Below are 22328 nucleotides of genomic sequence, written 5' to 3' on the forward strand. Positions count from 1 at the left end.
TCGTGGAGTTAAGTTTTCTTATTTTGTGTTGTCATATCACAGATGGCGAACAACTGTCAGAAGTTCTGTGTTCAAGATTATGGAATTTTCTCCGTCCGCGTTGTTTTCTTTCTCTCTTACCTTTTATAATCCGTATTACGTGGAAGAAGAGAAAATGTGAAGTGAATGACAGAGCCTGCAGAACAAAACCTAGATGATGCTGGGTACGAGTACCCATATTTGAAGTGATTGGTGGCCAGTGGAATTGAAATGTAATCTTCCACAATATGGAATAAACTTTTTCACAGAGTTCAGGCTGACTTTTGATATTTCCAAGATGCAATAACATAATGAATAGTCTTTTTTTTTTTTCTTTCTTTCTTTACCGAGCTCGATAGCTGCAGTCGCTTAAGTGTGGCCAGTATCCAGTAATCGGGAGATAGTGGGTTCGAGCTCCACTGTCGTCAGCCCTGAAGATGGTTTTCCGTGGTTTCCCATTTTCACACCAGGCAAATGCCGGGGCTGTACCTTAATTAAGGCCACGGCCGCTTCCTTCCACTTCCTAGGCCTTTCCTCTGCCATCATTGCTATAAGACCTATCTGTGTCGGTGCGACGTAAAGCAAAATAGCAAAAAAAAAAGTATTTTCTTTAAATGTACTATAATAAGCGTGTTGTGTTGTGTAAACAGAGTTCTGTTTTTTTAGGTTATTTTGTTTCTTGTGTTGCAGTCTGGCGGTGAGCTAGAGAATGATGAGCGTATTGCAGACATTGTGAGCGGTCTGGTGTCCATCTCGGACAAAGTGGATGCTGTAGCCTTCCCTCCTGGAGAGGGCTTCAAGAGAATCTCTAGTAAGTCTCTGAACTACTCTGCTTCTTCTCAGGTCCATTCTGCGGGACTCAAGAGCTTGAGTTGTGGCTGCACCCGAGTGTGGTGTTGCTCGAGGAATTCTTGTTTGGGGTGTGTGTTGTCAGGCTTTTTGAAGTTCTTAGTTTTCCTAGATTCCATATTTCCTCTCTTTCTTGTGCCATTATTGTTCTTCAAGAAATAATGAGCGCCTCCATTTGAATGTTGATGATAATGTGGACGATGATCTTGTAATTTTGCCCCTAAAGAGAACCATTATCATGCACTGTTTTGTTTGCATGTCTTCACAGGTTCTGTAGAAACACTCAGAACCCCGTCCAAAACTATTTATTCTTTTGTGGATCACGGGTAAGGTGGTGCTTCCATAGTGGACAGGTGCATGTTTAAGGAAGAGAGAAGCATAGAAAATTTATGTGAAGCAAGGAAAGAATTCCTTCCTTCACACAGCTAAAGGAAGCCTAACCCCTTATGTGTAAACAGACCAATGATCTTGTCACTCACTGGACCTAACCCAAGTGTCCGATGCTGGGCTGGAGAGACGAGTGGTACCAGAGGCTTATTTAAATACAGAAAATCATCTCGGAACTATTAAAGAGTCAAGAATGGACTTCAGCATTATGTAGTTTGTCACACTTGTTCCTAATATCACCCATTCACAATGGTCGACAAGTTTAGACAAGTTATAAATCTCATAATTGGGTCTGTTTTGAACAATTTATGGTGTTATAAAAGAATATCTCTTGAGGGTCCACCTTTTTCAATACTTTATTTGATTTTTATTAATTACATATTACAATGTCTAATTGTGGACATGTTTTGCTTAACTTTTAGTTCAGCAACATTTACCAGTGACATTCAAGTGTATTATGAGCCTAATGTACATACATCTATACTATTAATAAAAATGAGATTGTGTTTTGTTTATTTTTTCTGAATAGACTCCAAACTACCGTACTGATTGGTGAGGATATAGCTTGAAGTCCAAAGTCACGCAGGAGATACTTATGATTTTGAAATATTTCAAAGTTTCGAACTAGTGGGGGGATTTTACAGGGGCATGTGCCAAATTTGGACAATTATTGCGCTACATCAACTAAAATGACGGTTTAACAGTTGGCCCTATTGAAAAATAAAGTGCACAGTGTGACCTTCAAATTAAATTTTCTACTAGGAACGTGATTTTCTTCAAAACTCAAATGGTTTTGGAGAAAATGAATCTTTCTTGGGTTTTTTGGTTCTGGTTGCTTTTACTATTGAATGGGCTACTTGTTTTGCAATAATTCATCATTATTCTTGTTAAGTTATTCGTTTGTTCTCCATGGCTAAATGGTTAGCGTGCTGGCCTTCGGCCACAGGGGTCCCGGGTTCGATTCCCGGCAGGGTCAGGAATTTTAACCTTAATTGGTTAATTTCGCTGGCACGGGGGCTGGGTGTATGTGTCGTCTTCATCATTTCATCCTCATCACGACGCGCAGGTCGCCTACGGGCCTCACATCAAAAGACCTGCACTTGGCGAGCCGAACTTGTCCTCGGACACTCCCGGCACTAAAAGTCACACGCCATTTCATTTCATATTAGTTTGTTAAGAGGTCAGCTGAAGAATGAGCACACTGTTGTACAGAAAACATTTGGAGGCTACGGTTGTATTGTTCAAAGTGCTTAGCATGCTCATCTATATTTGAGATCTGCTGTGGACTAGTTTTTATGGTTTGTTTATATTCCGTGTTTCTATCTTTTTTTATATTATGTAGGTATAGGATTCATATTTAGTGAGTTAATAATTCACATGTTCATTATTTAGACAACATGTGCCAGCTTTACGTAACATGTCATTGAGTGTCAACCTACGGAGGTCATTCCATAAGTCATAGCAACTATTGGTATATCGTGTGAACACGAGGCATCACCGTCGTCATCAGCGCTCGTCACTTCAGTCGATTCAGGTACCATTCTTCTTCCTGTACTTGGTTCCAGTCCACTCCTCTATGTTCTAGATCTTGTTTGACTGGTTCGATTCATCTCCTTTGAGGTCTGCCTCTAGGTCTTTTGCCACCTAAGATTTTCTCTTATCATTCCTTGTGTGCTTTGGGAGCGTGAAAAGCTTAAATTACATATTCAACATCTACACAAATGACGAGGTTTTTCCCAGGTTTGTGGGTTTATTTCTGCCACCTGGGAAACACTTGCCAAGGACCGTTTACTTTGGCGGCAAATGCCTGTGCCTCAGTTCAACACTTTGAACAAGAACGCAGCAGCCATGAAGATATTAAGCGTCAGAAACGCAAACTTCACCAAACCCAGGCAAGATCTCCCCGTCCCTCAGCTGTGCGTTGTTTTGGATGCATGTTCTCCACAAGAATTGGCCTGTACGGTCACCGGGAGTTTAAACACAAACCGGTGGGAATTGAAGCAAGATATTAGCCAGGAAACGAGTAACTGCCGCTGCCATCACAAATTATCAACCACTCCCTTGCACACAAGGTGATGATGACCTTGTGCTGGTATCCCAATTCTAGTTTATTATTTTCATGTCTGTATTGACGAATCTCACAATTATGTGAGGACAATTCCTCCTAAAGAGTATACACTATCTGCAGGACCAGTTTTGGCATAAGCATTACACAGGATATGAAGTGTCCCATTAGTAACATACCAGGACCTTTCAAACACAGTTTAATCATGAAGAAGATATAGATAGAACTTCAACACAAAAGTGTAACAAACCTAATAAGGGATCTATGGATATGACAATAAAATTTTATTGATTTTAACTTATCAATGTTGTGTACTATGTTTTCTAACTACATTAATAGATTAAGTGATATTCAATTATTTTCTATATGTTATTTTATGTTATGTTCTCTAGTAGCTATGGATGATCGATTGTAGATCAAAACTAGTCGTGCAGATGATGTATTTTAAATGTAAATACATTGTACTTCTACCAAGTAGTGTTGATTAGGTGGAATTATCCCCATTATAGAATTCTCTGGTTTCCTAAGTTAAAAGTTTTGACTAGATTGAATTCAACGCCATCTCATACAGCTTTAGAACAGGTCAGGTCAGAAGCAGTCACCTGCCGAGGATCAGGCGACTGGTACCAAACATGAGAAACTAAGAGCAAACCAATGGCTACCGGTGGAAGAGTTCTGTCTTAGGAGGTGTCATTGTTCCCTTGCGGATGAAATGCCAGTTAAGTTCATCAAAAGGCTACTGCTATGCAGATGGAGCACAGACTAGTAAAAGTTAAGGGAGGTAACACTGAAAGAAAGTCATCTTAATGTTAGACCTAGCGAGCCAATTGAAAAGTGTAACTACTTGCAACTTGTTTACGCAAATAAAGTAATACATTTATGAAATTTTAAACACAGTTAAAGAAAACTTAAGGTTCAACAAAAGCGTTGCACCACAAAACGTAAACAACAGGTTAGGAAACACAACAACTACAGAATGGATAAGGAAAGCAGCTTGGAACCCTGAGAGGTAATGGAACGTAGCCTTTTGTGAAGAAAGAACATGTAGAGGGTAATTGCTCTTGGATCACACACATTTAATTTTAAGAAAAAGGAAACAAATCAAAACTCGTAATAGAAAGGAATAAATTAAGAGCTCAAAATAGAAAGATATTTATAAAATGCAATTAAATAATTGTTAAAGCATGCCTGTAGACATGCGCATAATGTAAGAGAAACTTAATCTCTTAATTTGAATTGAAAGAAAATTATCCAACGATACGTGATGATTAAAATAAGGTCTAATCCCAATCTACACAAAGTAGAAATAAGACCAAGCATAGAGGTACAGAAAACTTGCATCGTTACATTTCAGGTAATGAGCATAGATTTTCAGTACTTCTCTAAGGTGACACAGACATTTGGGGAGACAAACTCGAGGGGTAAAAAAGGATTGCCTCCGAAAGAAAAGGTACAACATCTTAGCTTAAAAGCTAAGTCATTTCGACAAATTTTAGCAATGAAAGTGAATCTCAAGGATAAACTCTTGGGTAAGAAAAAGAAATTATTACATTTAAATGAAGTTAAAAACTCAAATAAATGTAGAAACGGTGCTCGCCCTGAGACCAGGTATCCCATGATGGGACCGAAGGAGGAGCACGTCTGCTTACTAAGATGGTCAGATGATCAAAGACGGAGATCCTACCTCGCTCCCACCGAAGCGGCGGAGTCAGATCCAGAAACAGGAAATGATGCAACCACCAAAGAGAACCGATGAGAATTTAGAATTTACCCGCGACTTTCACATTCACCAATTGCATTAACTCTTAATTTCTCCAATAAAAAGTATCTTGATTCTTGCTGACGAATGTTCGAGAAAAGTCTTTGTTTGCGCAATAGGAAACTCGCTTCCAGAGCTGCGTGTGCAGGTACGTGCAGTTTCACAAATTTTGACAAGAAACAAAAATATTACAATTCACAGATAAATGATAATTTTGATACAAGACAGAAAAAAGTGTTTCTAAAACAGAATTCTTCCCATTTGAAAGGTACAAACAAAATAAAATCTTATACCAAAAATATATTTTTAAAATAATAAATTAAGAAATTGCTGTCTTAATACTGCCACATAAAGTACTTTTGTATTGCTTTCTAACTTGTAACAAGGCTTGGATATAATAGAAATACCACCTCCTTCCTTGTCCTGTCGGCCAACATTCTGATGGTGAAATGTTTTCGATCAATGGGACTCATACTGGCTAACCACAGTGTTAGACCAAATAGACTGCAATGGTGCTGGTGGTCATGGTGATGATGATGATTATAACAGTCCCACTAGGAAAGAACACCATAATTAAATTTCGTGCAGTCAGGTCAGGTCAGTCAGGAGAATGGATCTCAACAATCGAGAGCAAAACTTTGGCCGTACACACCAGGTGCACCAAGTTATAGCGTCTACACCTCCAAGTACGTACAGCTGAAGCAGTACAATTTATTAGTAGGACCTTCTGTACACTACGCCTCTGAGTGCCTCTTGATGATCAAAAGGGCCCCACTCGGGAAACTAGAACGTAAAGAGAGGAAGCTCTTGAGGAGGTTACTAGGACCCAGAAGAGAGGAGAATGGCACCCACAAGATCAGGCACAACAATGAGCTCTGCGAACATGAGGAAGACATAGTTACGTGCATGAGGAAAAGGCGACTGTCCTCCTATGGGTACATGACCCGCTTGAAACCCTGGAGGCTCCCCAACAGAATCCTCACATTGACAAGTTGGGGAAAGGCTTCCAAGACCAAGTGGATCACCTCAGTAAAATCATACGCAGAGGAACTACAGATCCCATTAGAGACCACAGAGAACGGATCTCGGTACTGACAGGCAATCCTACAAGGAGTCTTCCCACTGTCCCTCACAGACAAAAGGAGTACAAGTACCACCAGACCTAAGTGGTCGGACAGAAGGAAGCAGGCACATAGCCAGAAAATGAAACCGTACTGGGCCAAGAGAAGGCAGAAGACCATAGCTAAGAGTTAAGACGAGCCCCATGGTCCCTAGTAGGCCAAAACAAACTTAAAAAATTAATAACAATAACAAATACCTATTTAATAGTGTATATTGCCATAAAGGCAGAAAGATGAAAGTGTCGTAGGGTAGGTCTTTCTGCATTTTGTACCATATTTACTTCGCAATTCAAACAGTGATAATTCTCCATCTGTAACATGTTGACCGTGGGGTCTGTTGAAGGAAGCCTGTACTGTATGAGGAGCGGAGGTTTGATGACTCTGACTCGTTCCAAAGAATTTGCAAGCATATTTAAATATGGTGTAAGTTCTTATTATTTAAATGCACATTTTTAAAAGGAAAACTCGAGATACTTTCATCTGTCATTTTTATGGCAATATACACTACTGGATAGGTACGTATTAAAAAAATAAAGTAGCCATATACCCACTCCAATGTAGTGAACAGGACGGCCTTTAGACCCATAAATGGAACATTTTTATAGTTTAATTTATAATGGTTAGGTTCTTCAGTCTGCTGAACTGTAAGTTCTTTCTTTTTCAGGTGTAACTAGCCAAAACCCGTAAGTGGGGTAAATATTTAGTGAAGCTTTTTCATATGAGACATCCTTTGGACAAGTTTGCACTCTTCACATTGCAACATATGCGATGTCCGAAAACTGGCTTGAACTGTGTTTCCCCTGGAACTTTTTTTTATCATAATACAAAGTACCAAGTGAATTGGAAATTGGTGCCACTTGAAAGAAAATGGAGGTGTTCTAAGTCATCTTGAGGGATTACAGCTCTCTGCCTATTTGGAATGTACAATGCACTGGGCTCCTGCTTTGCTATGAGCATAATGTCTGTTTGCTTGTCGTAAAAATACAATCCTTGGAGTTTCCATGACGGTCAATTGACGCGGAGGATGACTCGCTTTCCTGACTACTGGAGTGGAACAAGTTCAAGGCCTTAGTTAAAATTACGACATAGAGGAAAGAACTTTCAGATTTCACTGACATCACGTCAAGCTAGCAAATATAGGGAGACGGTAGCTTCTTCTCGACTAAGTGACAGACTTTCCAACTGTGTTTGGCACTGTCTCGTTAGATGGCCCATAAAAATCTGCAGATTCTCTCCATATCCCACTAACTGTATATTTGTTGGAAATGGGGCGTGGTTGAATACAGACTGTACATTTTTAATGAGATGATTACCAGTATATCACAGTTTACATTAATTTCCAAATTATACAACAAAAGGAGAGAATAGTTACAGGCATGCGAACTATATAAACTTACCAGGATGCCATTGAAGTATAACACATCAAATCCTCAGCCTCGTTGATGGCAGCACAAAGGTCTCTTAAAATTTGAAATTGGTATGGTTATACACACGTAGAAGAATTCTCCAGGTATCTCCAACAACCAGTCTACACTTCGGGTCCGATAACCACTCCACTGTTGGTAACTCAGTTTTGGAACGTTCTCATAGCCATACGTTTGCTATGTAATACTGTACTTGCACTGCATCTGTTATAGGATTTGGATACCTTGTCAGCTCTCACGGAAACCTGAATGGTTACTGATGTGTGATATATTGTTGTGTCTGGTGGGTGGTTCAACCAATCGGCAATCGTTCCCCACTTCCAGACGCTGTAACAATCTAGATGGTGATATAACATGGACTACAGTACTGTATGCTGACAGAAGGGAACTGCTGTCCTCATCTGTCAACAGGTCACTGAGCCATAGTGGTTCCTCTTACATTTGAAGTACAGCCACAAGGAGGTAGACAAGTACAGCATACTGGAAAGCTTCCATTTTTCCTATTTTCAGGAAAATAAGAATTAAAGCCATGATGCATCATTATGTAGACGTTTTCTTTTATTAGCATTAAAATACAAAGTATTACATTTAGGGTTGTTAGTACTATACTAATAAGTAAGTCCACCCGGTGACCATGATCGTTAAGACGTTGAAGTCTAAGCGGTCTGACACCGTGGTTAGCCGGTTCTAGTCCCGTTGGCTGAAAAAAATTTCATCATCAGAATGTTGGCCGGCATGGTAGGGGAGGTGGTGGTATACACTTCCTAATCACTAGATTATGTGCCAAAAACCTGGATTAAATTCCAGATCTCTCCACGATGCTCATGTGGAGTCAAGGCATATGTCTTTGTTGATGGTAATTCTTCCATCAGATGGGGACATAAAGCTTGGAGAAGACCCCTGGGTGTTATTCGACAGGAGTAGGCTATGTGCTGGCATCAGGTTTCACCCTCTCCCTACATCATCATCCCACATCCAGGCGCACAGATCGCCCATTGGCGTTAAATACAAAAGACCTCTATCAAGCGAGCCGAGCATGTTCTCGTACACTCCCGGCACTTAAAGCCATATGATAGATTAGACAGATAAATAAAATCATATTTAATAGCAATGGTATTTCAGGGTAGATTCCAGCTATTTATAAGTTTGAGACCCCCAGAAAACTCGCTAGCCGCTGTCATTGATTTTTATCCGCTATTTTAAAATTAAAAACCTCCAGATCTAGCAGAAAAAATCTGATTTGGCAACACAATACAGACTGGAACAGCTGAACATTTGATATTTCAAAGTTTTATTTTTGGTAAGTTGTATATCAGTGTGAATAAGCCATGACTGGGTGAGTTGGCCGTGCGGTTAGGGGTGCGCACCTGTGAGCTCGCATCTGGGAGATAGTGGGTTCGAACTCCACTGTCGGCAGCCCTGAAGATGGTTTTCTGTCGTTTCCCATTTTCACACCAGGCAAATGCTGGGGCTGTACCTTAAGGCCACGCCCATTTCCTTCCCATTCCTAGGCCTTTCCTGTCCAATCGTCGCCATAAGACCTATCTGTCGGTGCGACGTAAAGCAAATTCTAAATTTAAAAAGGAATAAGCCATAAAATGTTTGCAGACCAATTCTTACCATAAGTGTAGGAGCAGGAATTCATTAACTGATTTTCACTGGTTGTCATAAACTTTTGTTAGGTACTGTAGTGTCTTATCATCCCTTGCACATCTCATTATGGCAGTGCCATTGGTTGTTGTAGTTTCCCTAATGCCACATAACCTTTGTGGGTGCTTTTTCAAAATAGTATAAGTATACAGGACAAAGCTAACATGAAATTTATTACAACAAATGAATTTCATTTCTGTTCTGTATTGATTCTCAATTTTTAGAACAAAATTTTCCACAAGAATTTGTTTTAAAATTAACATGCACCTATTCAATACTGTACTACTAATACAGTCGAACCTGTCCTAACGGACACCCTTATTCAGCGAACACCTGCCTATATGGACAATTTCTCTCGGAACCGATTTTATTTTACATAAGACAAGTGTTAAATTGGCCTCATTTAAGCGGACACTTTACACGTTGCAGGACAATTGTTCACGCTGGACCACATGTCATCCTTTCTTTTAAAACTATTCTTCAGACATAAGGAAATCCCTTTTGAATGTTTGTACTATTTCGGGTGTGAGGGGAGAGAAGGTACATCGGAATGCAGTTCTACCTAGTCGTGTATGGGCCTATTCCGAGAATTCTAATTGCCCAGAAATGCTGCCAGAGACTTTGACTCACAAGTTACCTGGGGATTTTCTTCCCTTCTTGCATCATTCTATTCGTAACTCGGATTGTCGCTGATAAGGTCGAGCTCAGGTAGTCAACTTGAGAAGGAAAAGACAGTACAGTACAGGCGCTAATTAGTGGTACAGAAATACCGTAGCAGTTCAGTTGTCTGTTAAACATGAGTAACAAGGAACGATCATGTTTAGATCTCGAGGCAAGAAGAAATGTAATTATAGAAAGTGACAAGGGACTTTCAGTGAGAAAGCTTGCTGAAAAATTCAACTGCGGGAAAACTCAAATAAACACTGTTGTGAAGAATAGAACTGAATATCACAGTTAAGAATACATGTGCTAAATTTACACAGACGAAGCTTCACGATTACTTCTAGAAGCTGTAATGCTTGTAAATGATTTAAAATCACTTATAATAAATCTCTATGAAATACTAACACAGAAATGACTTAGAATAATAAAATTAAAGATATGTATGCTTATGTTCTTTGCCGTTAAAATGTTCGATTATTTTTACAAACTTATTTTAGCGGACACCTCTCTTAACGGACATTTTTCCTCGGAACCGACGGTGTCCGCAGAAGGGAGGTTCGACTGTAGTTATAAAAATAGTCAATATAATCTCAAATTGGACCATCTTCAGGTAAAGTAAACTACAAGATAAAATTAAAAGATTACAAAGACATTTAAACATACAGATAAATTTTTAAAAAACATCTTATGAAATAATTGCTGTTTAGCATCTGAAAAGGATTTTTACAAAACCAACTGATTCCTTTTATGTTATTTGAAAGTCACAATAAACAAAGTACAAGGACAGTTAAATTACAAAATAAACCCATGGACAGGTTAAGAACATCTTTAAAATTTCTTCCTGAATAGTGTCTAAAAAGAGGATAAAAATTAACACTCAAGTGTTGTTGACATTTGTATGACATGACACAGCAGGAGGTGCAGGGAATTGACGTGACTGGTGAGCTACCATAAGATGACTAAGGTACTTACTGTGGAGCTGATGCTACTGGCCTGGCGGAGGCAAAATACTCCCAGCTGAGACGGATCTACTGATGAGATGCATTCAATTGGACTTTCCTTTCTGCTCTTGAGCCAGGCCACTCATCACAGTACTGACTACACTCTTGATGTTGTCTTATTTCAACCTGGTGGTCATGTCTGTCGTAAGTTGAACAGTGTTCTCCCTGCTAACATAACTTAGATATGTCTTAGCTTCATAACATTGATACATATTTGAGTCATTGGGTCCTCCAAATTAAAATGTAAATACTGTAAAACTGTTCATTTAAATGATAAATCTTCATTATTGTCAGCACAATTGCATGAATTATGTCAGAGTTCAAATGTTCAGCTTGACTACCGCGTAGTATCGTGTGCGATTAGCATGCGAGCACTAGATTCTGCATGGCACTCCGCAGCAACCAAGTGGCAAGTCCCGGTGTTTCATGACGACGAACGAGCAGCAGAACACAACAAGTTCAATGTCTTGTTCATGATGATAACACTAAAATAGTTCAATTTTGCAGTTAATGTTTACATGTCTGATATTATTGTTAAGGCTCTGAGGGAAATAAAATGAAATTTGATCATATTAAATTTTTACTTTGTATTTCCTGCCACTCAGCTGGTGAAAATTTCTGGGGAGGACACTGTTGGGTCATTGCAGAGTACCTTGAAAGGTAATGCAGTTATGGGGAAACTACAAAAGCCGAGGATGGCTCCATAATGACGCATGTAACACAAGAAGAGTGAGGTGGTTTGCTATTGCTTTCCTTGCTGAAGCATGATCAGCCCTACAAGTAGCACCTTTCATAACATCCAGATACTCTATTTAAACTCTGAATGTGATACCTCACCTGCTTCCATACTGTCACCGCACAGATCAGACTTCAGTGGAAGCTCCACTTTACTCTGGCCTCTGTGAATGGACACATTGGTGGTGGGAAGAAAAGGAAAAAAAATTCAATGACCAATAATATTGCTTCCAATTCGGGAGGGTATTTACAGCAAGCCTAGATGTGATTGTTTGCTAGCACATTGGCACTGCATTTGTGCTTATCCCAAGATAGCCTGCAGTGGTGTCACAATAGCCGGCCACTGTCTTGGGAAGGTGTGTTATCCAACTGATGAGCCCGTGCCGCTTTGGGGTGAAACACTGGTAATATCTGACGATTGAGTTTCCACAATTTTGTAAAAATTCAATATTCATTTTGTCTCTTGTATTTTGCTATTTGCCAATGACCGTGTGCCGAAGAGGGGAAATTGGGAAAGAAATCACACTTCAAGGAGAGGTAATAGTCTGATGATCTTGTCATTTTATCTGAGTCTGCAGAAGATTGGGAGAAATTGCTGAATGGTATGAACGGAGTTTTTGAGAAGTAGTACATAGTGAAAATAACTCCTAAACAAAATAATATAATAAAGTGATGCGATGCAGAAAATATCACATTTGGAAATGAACTTTTAAAGGAAGTACATGAATATTGTTACTTAGCTAATAGACTAATTATGGCAGAAGTAAGGAGGACATAAAATACAGACCAGCAAGGAAGTCCTTTTCTTAAGAAAGGAAATTTGCTTGTTTGAGATGTATTTATGTGTATTAGAAAAATGTTTTTGAAGACTTTTGTACAGTATGGCATTCTATGGAACAAAACTTGTACAGCAATTAATGCAGAAAGAAAGATGTATGGTATTCATAAGAACTAGAGCTGTCAATTTAATTGATTAATCAAACAAATTAACTGGTTAATCGAAAAATCCGATTTACTGATCAGTGTACTTCAGCCAATTAATCAAATAGATTAAAATTGTAGTGTAGTGAAGGAAAATTGTTTTTCATGGCACAGAAAGACTCCAATGATGTAACCACACAGGTCAGTTTAAGCTGCAATGATGAGCCTGACCAAGAGAGTCCGCCAACATGGAAGGAAGTAGAGACGGCTCTTAATAGTATGCCCAAAGAAAGATCTACAGGATTTGATGAAGTCAGTGCAGATATGATCAAAGCAACTGGTGCAATAGGAATACAGTGGCTTCATAGAGTAATTAATGCAATATGGAAGGATAGGAAAGTCCCAGATGATTGGAAAAAGGGAATAATAATACCTCTCTTCAAAAAAGGAAGCCGGAAGAAATGTAGCAATTATAGAGGGATCACTTTATTGTCTCATGGTTTGAAAATATTTGAGAAAATACCTGAAAAAAGGCTAAGGAAAATAATAGAACCACAACTACAGGAAGAACAATATGGATTCAGAGAACACCGATCAACTACCGATCTCATATTTGCACTTAGAATACTGTTAGAAAAGCATTGGGAGAAGGGTAAAGACTTAACACTAGTGTTTTTGGATCTCGAAAAAGCATTTGATAGTGTTCCAAGGAAGACTATATGGGAATGTTTAAGAAAGAAGAATGTACCCAAAGGGCTTATCCAGAAAGTTAAAATGCTTTACGAAGACTGCTGCAGTTGCGTACAGATAGGAAACGGTAATTCTGATTGGTTCCAAACCACTAAAGGAGTGCAACAAGGCAGTACCCTTTCACCATTACTTTTTATCACTGTCATGGATGAAGTCATGAAAGAAATTAAGCAGAAGAATATGGACATCAATGCATTTGCATTTGCAGATGATGTAGTAATTTGGGGAAATACAGAGAAGGAAGTCCAAGAGAGGCTGAACACCTGGAATGAACATTTGAAAGCACACGGATTAACAATAAATAAATCAAAAACTGTTACCATGTCTGTCAACAGGCAGAAGAAGAAAGGAAAAATAATGCTGGAAGGTACACAACTGGAAACAGTAGACCAAAATAAATATTTTGGGTTCATCATTTCAAGTGATAACAGAATACAGCATGAGATTAACAATCGCATTCAAAAATCAGCTCAGTTTTACCATCAAGTTCGGAACCTCCTCTGGAACGAAGAAGTTCCCTTAAGATCAAAGCAGATTCTATTCCAATCATACTTCACCCCCATAATAACATATGGCCTAGAAACCTGCACAACAACCCAACAAGTGGACAGCAAACTACAAGCCGCAGAAATGAAGTTCCTGCGTACTATGGTACAGAAGACAAAAAGGGACAGGGTAAGGAATGAAAGAATAAGGGAGCAAGCTGGTGTGTACCCATCCCTGAATGAAAAAGTGACAAGGGCCCGTTTGAAATGGTTTGGCCATGTCAAACGACTGGACGATGGAAGGACAGCAAAACAATGGCTACACACTGTCGTGGCCAGAAAACGACCGGTAGGAAGACCTAGGAATAGGTGGCTGGACCAATTGAAAGAGGACATAGGAACAAGAGGAATCAGCTGGGATGTCGTCTTGAGAGAAGAGTGGTACATGGGCAGACAGAAGTGGAGAGTGCTCGTAAACCACACCCGGGCAACTGGAGTGGAAAACATGATGATGATGATGATGATGTATTGTCATTTGGTGAACTTGTCTTCGGACACTCCCGGCACTAAAAGCCATACGCCATTTCATTTTTTCATTTGGTGAGAAAGCCTCAGCTATTTTATGATTGACTGGTTATTAAAGTTAACTGATGTTCACATCTTTTTTTTTCAAAATGGTAAAAGCAATAATAATTTATTAATTGCTTATATGGCCATTGATTTTACAAACTATTTGAAAGAAAATGCTGGTCAGGCTGTTGTAGTATATTTGTGAACCTTTACAAAACAGTCAGGTGGCATAATGGGTAGATGTGGAGAAGGTACTTGAGGAATTTCCAGGTAATGTGCGAATGAACAGATACCAATTGCTAGAAAGACACAATAGAAAATGTGACAACTTAAACCCCGGTTTGTGTGCGGTTGTTATTCAGAAGGAAAACAGTATTATATATTCGCATTCATTGTTTGTGAACTTAAAGATGGCTTGCAAACTGATGTAAGGAAAACGTAGTGAAATTTATGGACTTAAAACTAAACAACTCTTGTAAGGTGACAGACAGAAAATCAGTGTTTTGTAAGAAGTGTGGAAAATCATTGTTATGCTGAAAGTACAAGTAGTATTCGGTATCATCCTGAATATATTCACCCCTTCCAAAGTGTATCTGTCGGTGTCTCTTCTACGTCATCTTGTCAGTCAACTTTGGAGCGGCTAATGATGAAGTCTGAGTCCTCTAGTAAGGAAAGTGAACTTATGAATAAACTAGTAAAGTTGATTGGGCAGGAGAGTAGAAACATGGTTAAAAAAAAAAAAACACTAAAAAAACAAGTTGTTAGATGAAATGAAAAAAAAAAGCAGAATTTTTTAATCTTACAGGGGATTTTTGGTCTTCCACATACAACCGTAGCTACTTTGGGGTTACAGCTCACCAGATTCATTCAAATGGGGAATATTGTTATTCAACATTGCAAGTTAAACATGTTAGAGAAAACCACATTGCCACTGAGTGCACAGAAGAGTTTGAAAATGTAGTTACTGAATTGGGTTTGGAGGAGAAAATTGTAGTAGTTTCTACTGACAGTACCAGAAATACAGTATCTTTCTAGGAGTTGACAGAGTTAAGTACAACAATTTTCGGTGTGCAACCCACACTCTATAATTAAGTATGAAGCTATCGAGGTTACTGTGTGAACCCGATTAAAATTTGATTAATGAAGCGATTAAAGGCGTTCAGTTAACTGATCAAAATTTTTAATTGATAGACAGCTTTAATAAGAACATCAGCACATGTACTGCATGTAACCACAAGGGTCCCGAATTTTACAAGAACACTTGTACTGTTACAGTTGGGAAAAAATGAATAAATAATTTGTCTGCACAAACAAAGAACTGTTTGGACTCGGACTTCTCAGAAGGAAGTTTCATGGGGTGATTATCGCCTGTTAATTATGAAATATAAAGGTGGTAGTACAGAATGCTTCACGAGTCATCGATTATGATGTTATTGAGTGTATTTCGGGGGATGTGTAACCCTTTCAAGATATTCCAGGTGTATTTTATAGTACCTCCCCTGCTGCCAAGTAACAATCCTTTAACTGACCAATGCTCGAGTGAGATGTTGTCGTATTAGCATAAATATGGGAGTCATGGTTCATAAATATCTCGCTTTTCTGTGTTAACGTCTCTTTCAAAACGTATAGTTTGATCCAACGCTAAAGCATTGTGCTGGTCGGATGAACGGCAATGCTCTCTTACTACTGATGTAACCCCCTTGGGACAGATACCAAGCACGTGTCCTAAAGTTTCAGTCACAACACAGTGACATCTTGTTGGAATTAGCCCATTGGGGTTGGGGGCATGATGATCCTTTCCTGTGAATTAGTCTTAGGTTGAAATTTACCCCCTCTTAATGATTTCCTGCCCAAAACCTGTGAAACGTGTATCCTTATAATTTGCAGATAAAAAAGACTTTTAAAATAGACATTTTTATGTAAAAAACTAGCAGAATGTTATTGCTGGGCTGGTTGTTTACAGTATCACTAACTCACTTCTTAGCAGTGATAGGCTGTGTCATTTACGTACTTTTTTCAATGCCTCCTAAACACCAATAAATAAAAATTGTCTGATTATTTCATGTCTTTGCATTTTGTGATGTGTGGACATAACTTAGTTATGCTGATAGAGTTGCCACTTGCATGTCTTGATTGTACCGGTGTGATTCCAATATTTGAAAAACTTGATCTTATGCATATCTTGTATGGAATAGAGGTTGCTGCGAATAGACCATTGACATTTCTTTGTAAACCCGGTGTGAACAGAAATATGTTTCATGCTTCTAGTATACTCCGACATTTTGAAATAACAATATGTACCTAAAAATGGATCTTAGGTTTGGTACATTGTTTCGTTTACCTTCTGCAGTTCAGGTGGGGGCCGGCCCATAAGGTCACAGGCTCACGTGCCCTCCCTCCTCCTTAATACATAATATACAGGTTTTAACAGTTTCGCCTGTATGTCAGAACACTGCTTGGGTTTAGACAGCTAAAGATGGTCTAATGCAGCTGAAACATGTCCTGTTACTTTATTTAGATGCTTTTACAACTTTAAATTGTAAATAAACTTACAAGTATCGACTAGCTGGAACCAGTGTACTAATTTTTCAATTTGTATAACATAATTTGCCAATATGGATCCAAAATGAAATTTATTTCATGCATGGCATGATCTTAAGGGAGGGAAATACCCACCGTCCAAATCCACCTGCTACCCCACTGACGACAGCCGTAAAAATTGTTTTTGTGGTTTTCCATTTTCATACCAGGCAAACCTATGCATATGCATAGCAAAATAAGTGCACTATAGTAGAATATGAAATATTTTTTTTTTAGCACTATGAATATGTCTTGTTTTGCATTAAAAAAATAGTTTAAACAAATTCAGTAAGTTTTTGACTGAGCTTTAAGAAACACTGAGATATTCTTGTAAATACTTCCCAAAAATTGATTTACATGTGAGGCTGTCTTATATTTAGGTCAACATGGTAACTAATATTTGAAGGGTAACGCCATGCTATGCCCAAATCAGCCCAGAAATTAGAGATTTAATGCAGAAAACAACATATTAGCTGTATGATTAAAACACTAGGTTGATTTTTTTTTTACTGCAAGTTTGAGAGAATGGCTGAACCAATTGACATCGTAAAACATTCTGACAAAAGCTCTTGGCCTGTAGATCTGGAGAGAGTCTTCAAAAGCATAAACATTTCTTGCTGTATATTTTAAATAAATTATTAAAGAAAAATGTAGCATTTTGATTGGCCAAAGTGCTTGCCAGTACTTCAAGGCTACCTACTGGACCACTGCCAGCCATGAGTGTGACGGGAATTCTAAAGAGCACACACGCATGCACCGTCTGATGTGACATCTCCTCACTGTGGTCTACATAACTGAGCGGTCAGTCGTGGACTCTTGGTTCGTCGAGAGTATTTCACATACAGTTTTCGGGTTCACTTAGCTCAATGGCAGCTTATTTGGAAGGACCAACTACTCCCAGACAATCTGGGCTGCTAGAAAGAAAAAGTTCCATGCGAAACAAAATAGTCTAAAACTAACACTTTAAATTGAGCACACAACAATAACTCGAAAGCTACAAAATATCTCGTAAAAACGATCGAGTGGCTGCGCACTTTGGGTCACGTAGCTGTCAGCTTGCGTTCAGGACAGAATGGGTTCGAACCGCACGTCGGCAGCTCTGAAGGTGGTTTTCTGTCGTCCTATTTTCACCCGAGGCGAATGCTGGGGCTGAACCTTCATTAAGGCCACAGTCGCTTCCTTCCCACTGCTAGCCATTTCCTGCCCCTCATCGCCATAAGACCTGTCTGTGTTGGTGGGACAAAAAAAAAAAAATACAATAAGAAGTTCATAAAATATTATTCGTCATAATAAAGACATTTACAAAAATTCACTTCACACATAATTAACAGGTAATAGAAATTCTAAAAGGAAGCGTTCAAAAAAGTACCCGGGCAGCGCGCGGAACAATGATAAATATGACAGGTTATCTGACCTACTATATCAAATGCTACAGAGCAGTACTGTTCCTCTAGTTGTTGTAGTTTAGTTTTAGATATCGTCCCTCCCATGGCAAACTAGTGAAAGTGACGAATTAGGGAACCTGTAGTTCTAAAGTAGTGGTCTTGATTTTATTATTTATATTATGTCTATCTACCCTCTGACGAAGTCTCACACCTGCAGCTCGTTCTGTATGGCTAACACACGAAATCAATCATTAAATATAAAAATTGATATGACTTGAGTAATCACAACTTCTTTCAGCTCTCCTAATTTTTTGACAATTTGCGCATTCGTTAGTTTGCCAGAGGAGGGGGGGGGGGAGATATAATAAGCTATCCTTCTACTCTCAGAATGTATTATTTCTGCTTTTATGCCCTACTGTAACATGTTGTTCTTTTCAGTCACCTACGATGACTTTTGCTATGTGATCTGCCTGTCTAACAAGAAGATCCATGTGGTCAAGAGAAAATATGTCCCCAATCAGGTGGAGCCTGTCCTGGTATGATAGCACTCTCGAGCCATGCAACATGTCTTCCGGTTCTCCTCATGGCATTTTAACAGGATGTTCACCATTTCCTGCGGTCTGTCCTGTGCTAAAACTATTTCCGCATCAGATTGAATATCACAGGAACACTCGCCTAAAGTGCAGAAGTTCGAGAACTCTCCTCGGAAGTAAGGAAGTATGTTCACATACAGTTTTCTTGATCACTCGCCTTATTTTGACTTGGCAATTCATGACACTAATATAAATCTTGTAATGTTTTAGTTATCAAAACTTAGATTTGTTTAATCTCTTTATTTTAAATCTTGATAGCAGATATAATGATTTATAATGATTGTTTTTTTGAACGAAAGAAATGAATTTCCAATATTATTACTGTCTGTGTCTGTTATTGTTTGTGGATATTAATCTTTGTTTGTTATTTTAGAGTGTGATATGAACTTGTAAGAAGAAAATGATTTGCAAAGGAGTAGTTTATTTCTGCTGATATCTGATACTTTTATTATATAGGGTGATTCACAAATCATGTCTTCTCATTGTATGTAAACTATAGAAGGTAGCTCAACTCTATTGTACAAACATGTACTTGGTTAAAGTGTCTTTTTGTGGAGATAATCTGAATATTTTTATGTTTATTTACCTCGCTGAACATGCAGAAGAAAAAAAATGGAACGGTATACAGCTTTATTTGTAACATATTAAATTAACTCATTGTGTGGTTTACAATTCGGTTTGAATTGGTTTTTGGTTGCTATGGGACGACGAAAGTTTAGGGCAGACATGGCTTACTTTGCACACAAGCTCCGTACCTATGTGTCAACTAGTAGGAAGCAACTACTGTCTCCCTCTTCCTGTGAAGTTGGGAAGGAAAGATACAACATTAGGACAGAATCCTTGCACGTGGTAGCAGCGGTAACAAGTGTGAAATTTCACACTTATGTATTTTTTGAACTAATGGGGATAGAAGTTTCATTCAAACACAGTAAGGGTGGTTCTAATGGTGTAAAAAATGTGGTAGGTAACGTTAAAAGAAATATTGTTGAGTTCAATAACTCTGTAGTTATCATCATCCAGCAAGCTAGGTGCGGTTGTGTACGAGCCTCCTCCAGTTTGTACTGTCCATCCATAGATGATGTTCATATATACAACGGCAGTTCACATCTCTAATTTCAAGCTCCTTGCAAATGTACTTCTCCTAAATATCATGAGGTCTTCCTCTTGAGCCTTCTCAGGAATACTGCAGTCAAAGCATGCTCGGAGTCCTGTGAGTGACTTTGTAGTGAATGCTGTTAATACAGAAATGTTCTGAGATCTCCGCATGCACACGCTTTAACCACTTACGTGACTCCACTATCCAATTTATGCTAACTTTCAACGTTTACATGTAATGAAAAAAAAAAAACACGATTCATGAATCACCTGGTTTAGTGATTCATTTTAGTTTAATTGTGCACGAATATTTTGGATGTGTCTTAATTGAACATTGTTGACACAAATGGAAGATGTTGTATGGTCATCTATTCTTTCTTACACTCAGTTTTATAATTTTAATAAATATTAGAAGGTCTGCTATCATCTCCTTTGGTGATTTGTTTCGTACGCATTCTTCTAAACCTGTGCTTTGCACCTCATTTTATGGCCATGAAGAAATACCAAGTTCCTCTTGTGTGCTTTAGTCCTGTTGTTCGTATTGCACACTATCTCCCATGAGTGCTTGTCATATTCCTGTCTATTTTCTAAACAATGTTGATACTCAACAGCATTATCAACAATTAAGTTCTGGTAGGGAATCATAATTTCAATTTACTGATTTGAGTACATAATAAGCATATTAAAAGTATTCAGGCTTTTTTAGCTTTCTCAGTTATATTACCAGGTTTTTTTTTTGTCCCAGGTCTGTTCTTTTATTCACTCTTACAATCCTGCGATTTTATTGGTATTTTAAGTTTTATCTTGCTGACTATCCAATTTCGACCTTGCTTCTTCAATTAATTTAATACTTTTTATCTCTTGATTTTTACTTTATTTTCATCAAAAGTTATTTTTGTTCATTATCACAGTCTTCATAATTGTGTGATCAAGTTTGGATGTGCACATTGTTATTGAAATACCATTCTGCCTCTTCATAATGTAAGTGTAAGCAAAATGTTGTTGAAAATCATGGGAAGATATGATGGTGCTTCAGTTATACTTGACAGCTCCAGTTTATAAAGATGATATTATTGTGAGTCTCCTGTTTAATGTCAAAAGATAGTGCGAGAGGTAGTCACCTCCATCTTGTCCAGTGGTATCAAGTGAAATTTAATTATGTAAACACTGTGATCACTCAACCTTGTACAGTGAAATCAGAATTTGATATAGCCAGATATGATACTCTGAAATATTATTTTATGTTGAACTCAACAGATGTACAGTTTTCTTGATTTAAGCTCTAGAGGTCTATAACTTTGTAATTATTTACAAACTGTCACAATTTGCAGTTCATTATTCTCTTGTGTAGTGTGGAAATTTTAAGATTTTGAATAATTAGCTCTAACTTTTTGTTGTTCTAAAATAATCTGCAAATTATTCATTCTCCTTGAAAATGATGTAAATTTGTTATTGAGTTTCTCAGTCAGTAGGTGTGCAGAAAAGAAGTTTGTGCTATGTTTATTCTTTCTATTCTGTAACATGAGTTGTAAATGTATTGGGAGGGACTGTGTATATTAGCTTGGGTGTACAGATTATTGAATTTATAACTTGTAATTAAATACAGAAAATACAAAAATGTTTTCTGAATTTTTCTGTGAACATTTAGATCCCTGTGCTTTTGTGTACGTGACTTGATTGGAATATTGTTGTTCATATACTGTGTGTCACTGAAAGTGTAGTCCTCTCTATTGGCAATACACCATTCGCAACATTTATTCCATTTTTGGAAAGCCCCTTGGAATGCACTTTCTCTCATGGCGCTCAGGTCTGTTATCGCATTGTCCTAAATCTCCTCCACAGTTTGGAAATGATGTCCTTTCAACGTGGTTTTAAGTTTGGGAAACAGGAAAAAGTCTGCTGGGACTAAGTCGGGAGAATACGGTGGATACGGCACATCGGGAGTGTGATGTTTCGCTAGATAGCTGTGGACAAGGAGCGACGTGTGAGCCCGCTTGTCATGAATTTTGCACTGACACGATGTATCTCAAATTTGTCACTCAAAATTTGATGACATGATCCTATGTTGATGCCCACTTCGTCAGCAACTTCTCGAACATTTAAACGATGATTTCCACTATCGCAGCACAAACTCTCTCGGCGTGGTCCTCTGTTGATGTGGAAGGTCATCCAGGCTTGGGATCATCACCACCGACGTTCTGCCATGTTCAAAATGCTTGAACCACTCGTAGCGCTGCGTGCGACTCGTACAGTCCTTCCCGTATGCTTGGCTAAGCA

The 22328-nt window shown here is 38.5% G+C and overlaps 1 protein-coding gene across 1 annotated transcript in view; it reads left to right on the forward strand.

Annotated features, from left to right (window-relative positions):
* The window catches only part of Lamtor4 (Late endosomal/lysosomal adaptor, MAPK and MTOR activator 4), a 40083-nt gene extending 18411 nt beyond the window's left edge, over positions 1-21672 (forward strand). Inside the window, exons 3-4 of the mRNA XM_067158268.2 lie at positions 709-829; positions 18802-21672. Of these exons, the coding sequence (XP_067014369.1) occupies positions 709-829; positions 18802-18905 (225 nt within the window). The 3' untranslated portion in view covers positions 18906-21672. The remainder of the gene's footprint in view (positions 1-708; positions 830-18801) is intronic.
* Positions 21673-22328: the final 656 nt, after the last annotated feature.

Source organism: Anabrus simplex, chromosome 14 (genome assembly GCF_040414725.1).
Source record: "Anabrus simplex isolate iqAnaSimp1 chromosome 14, ASM4041472v1, whole genome shotgun sequence".
In the NCBI taxonomy this organism is placed as follows: Eukaryota; Metazoa; Arthropoda; class Insecta; order Orthoptera; family Tettigoniidae; genus Anabrus; species Anabrus simplex.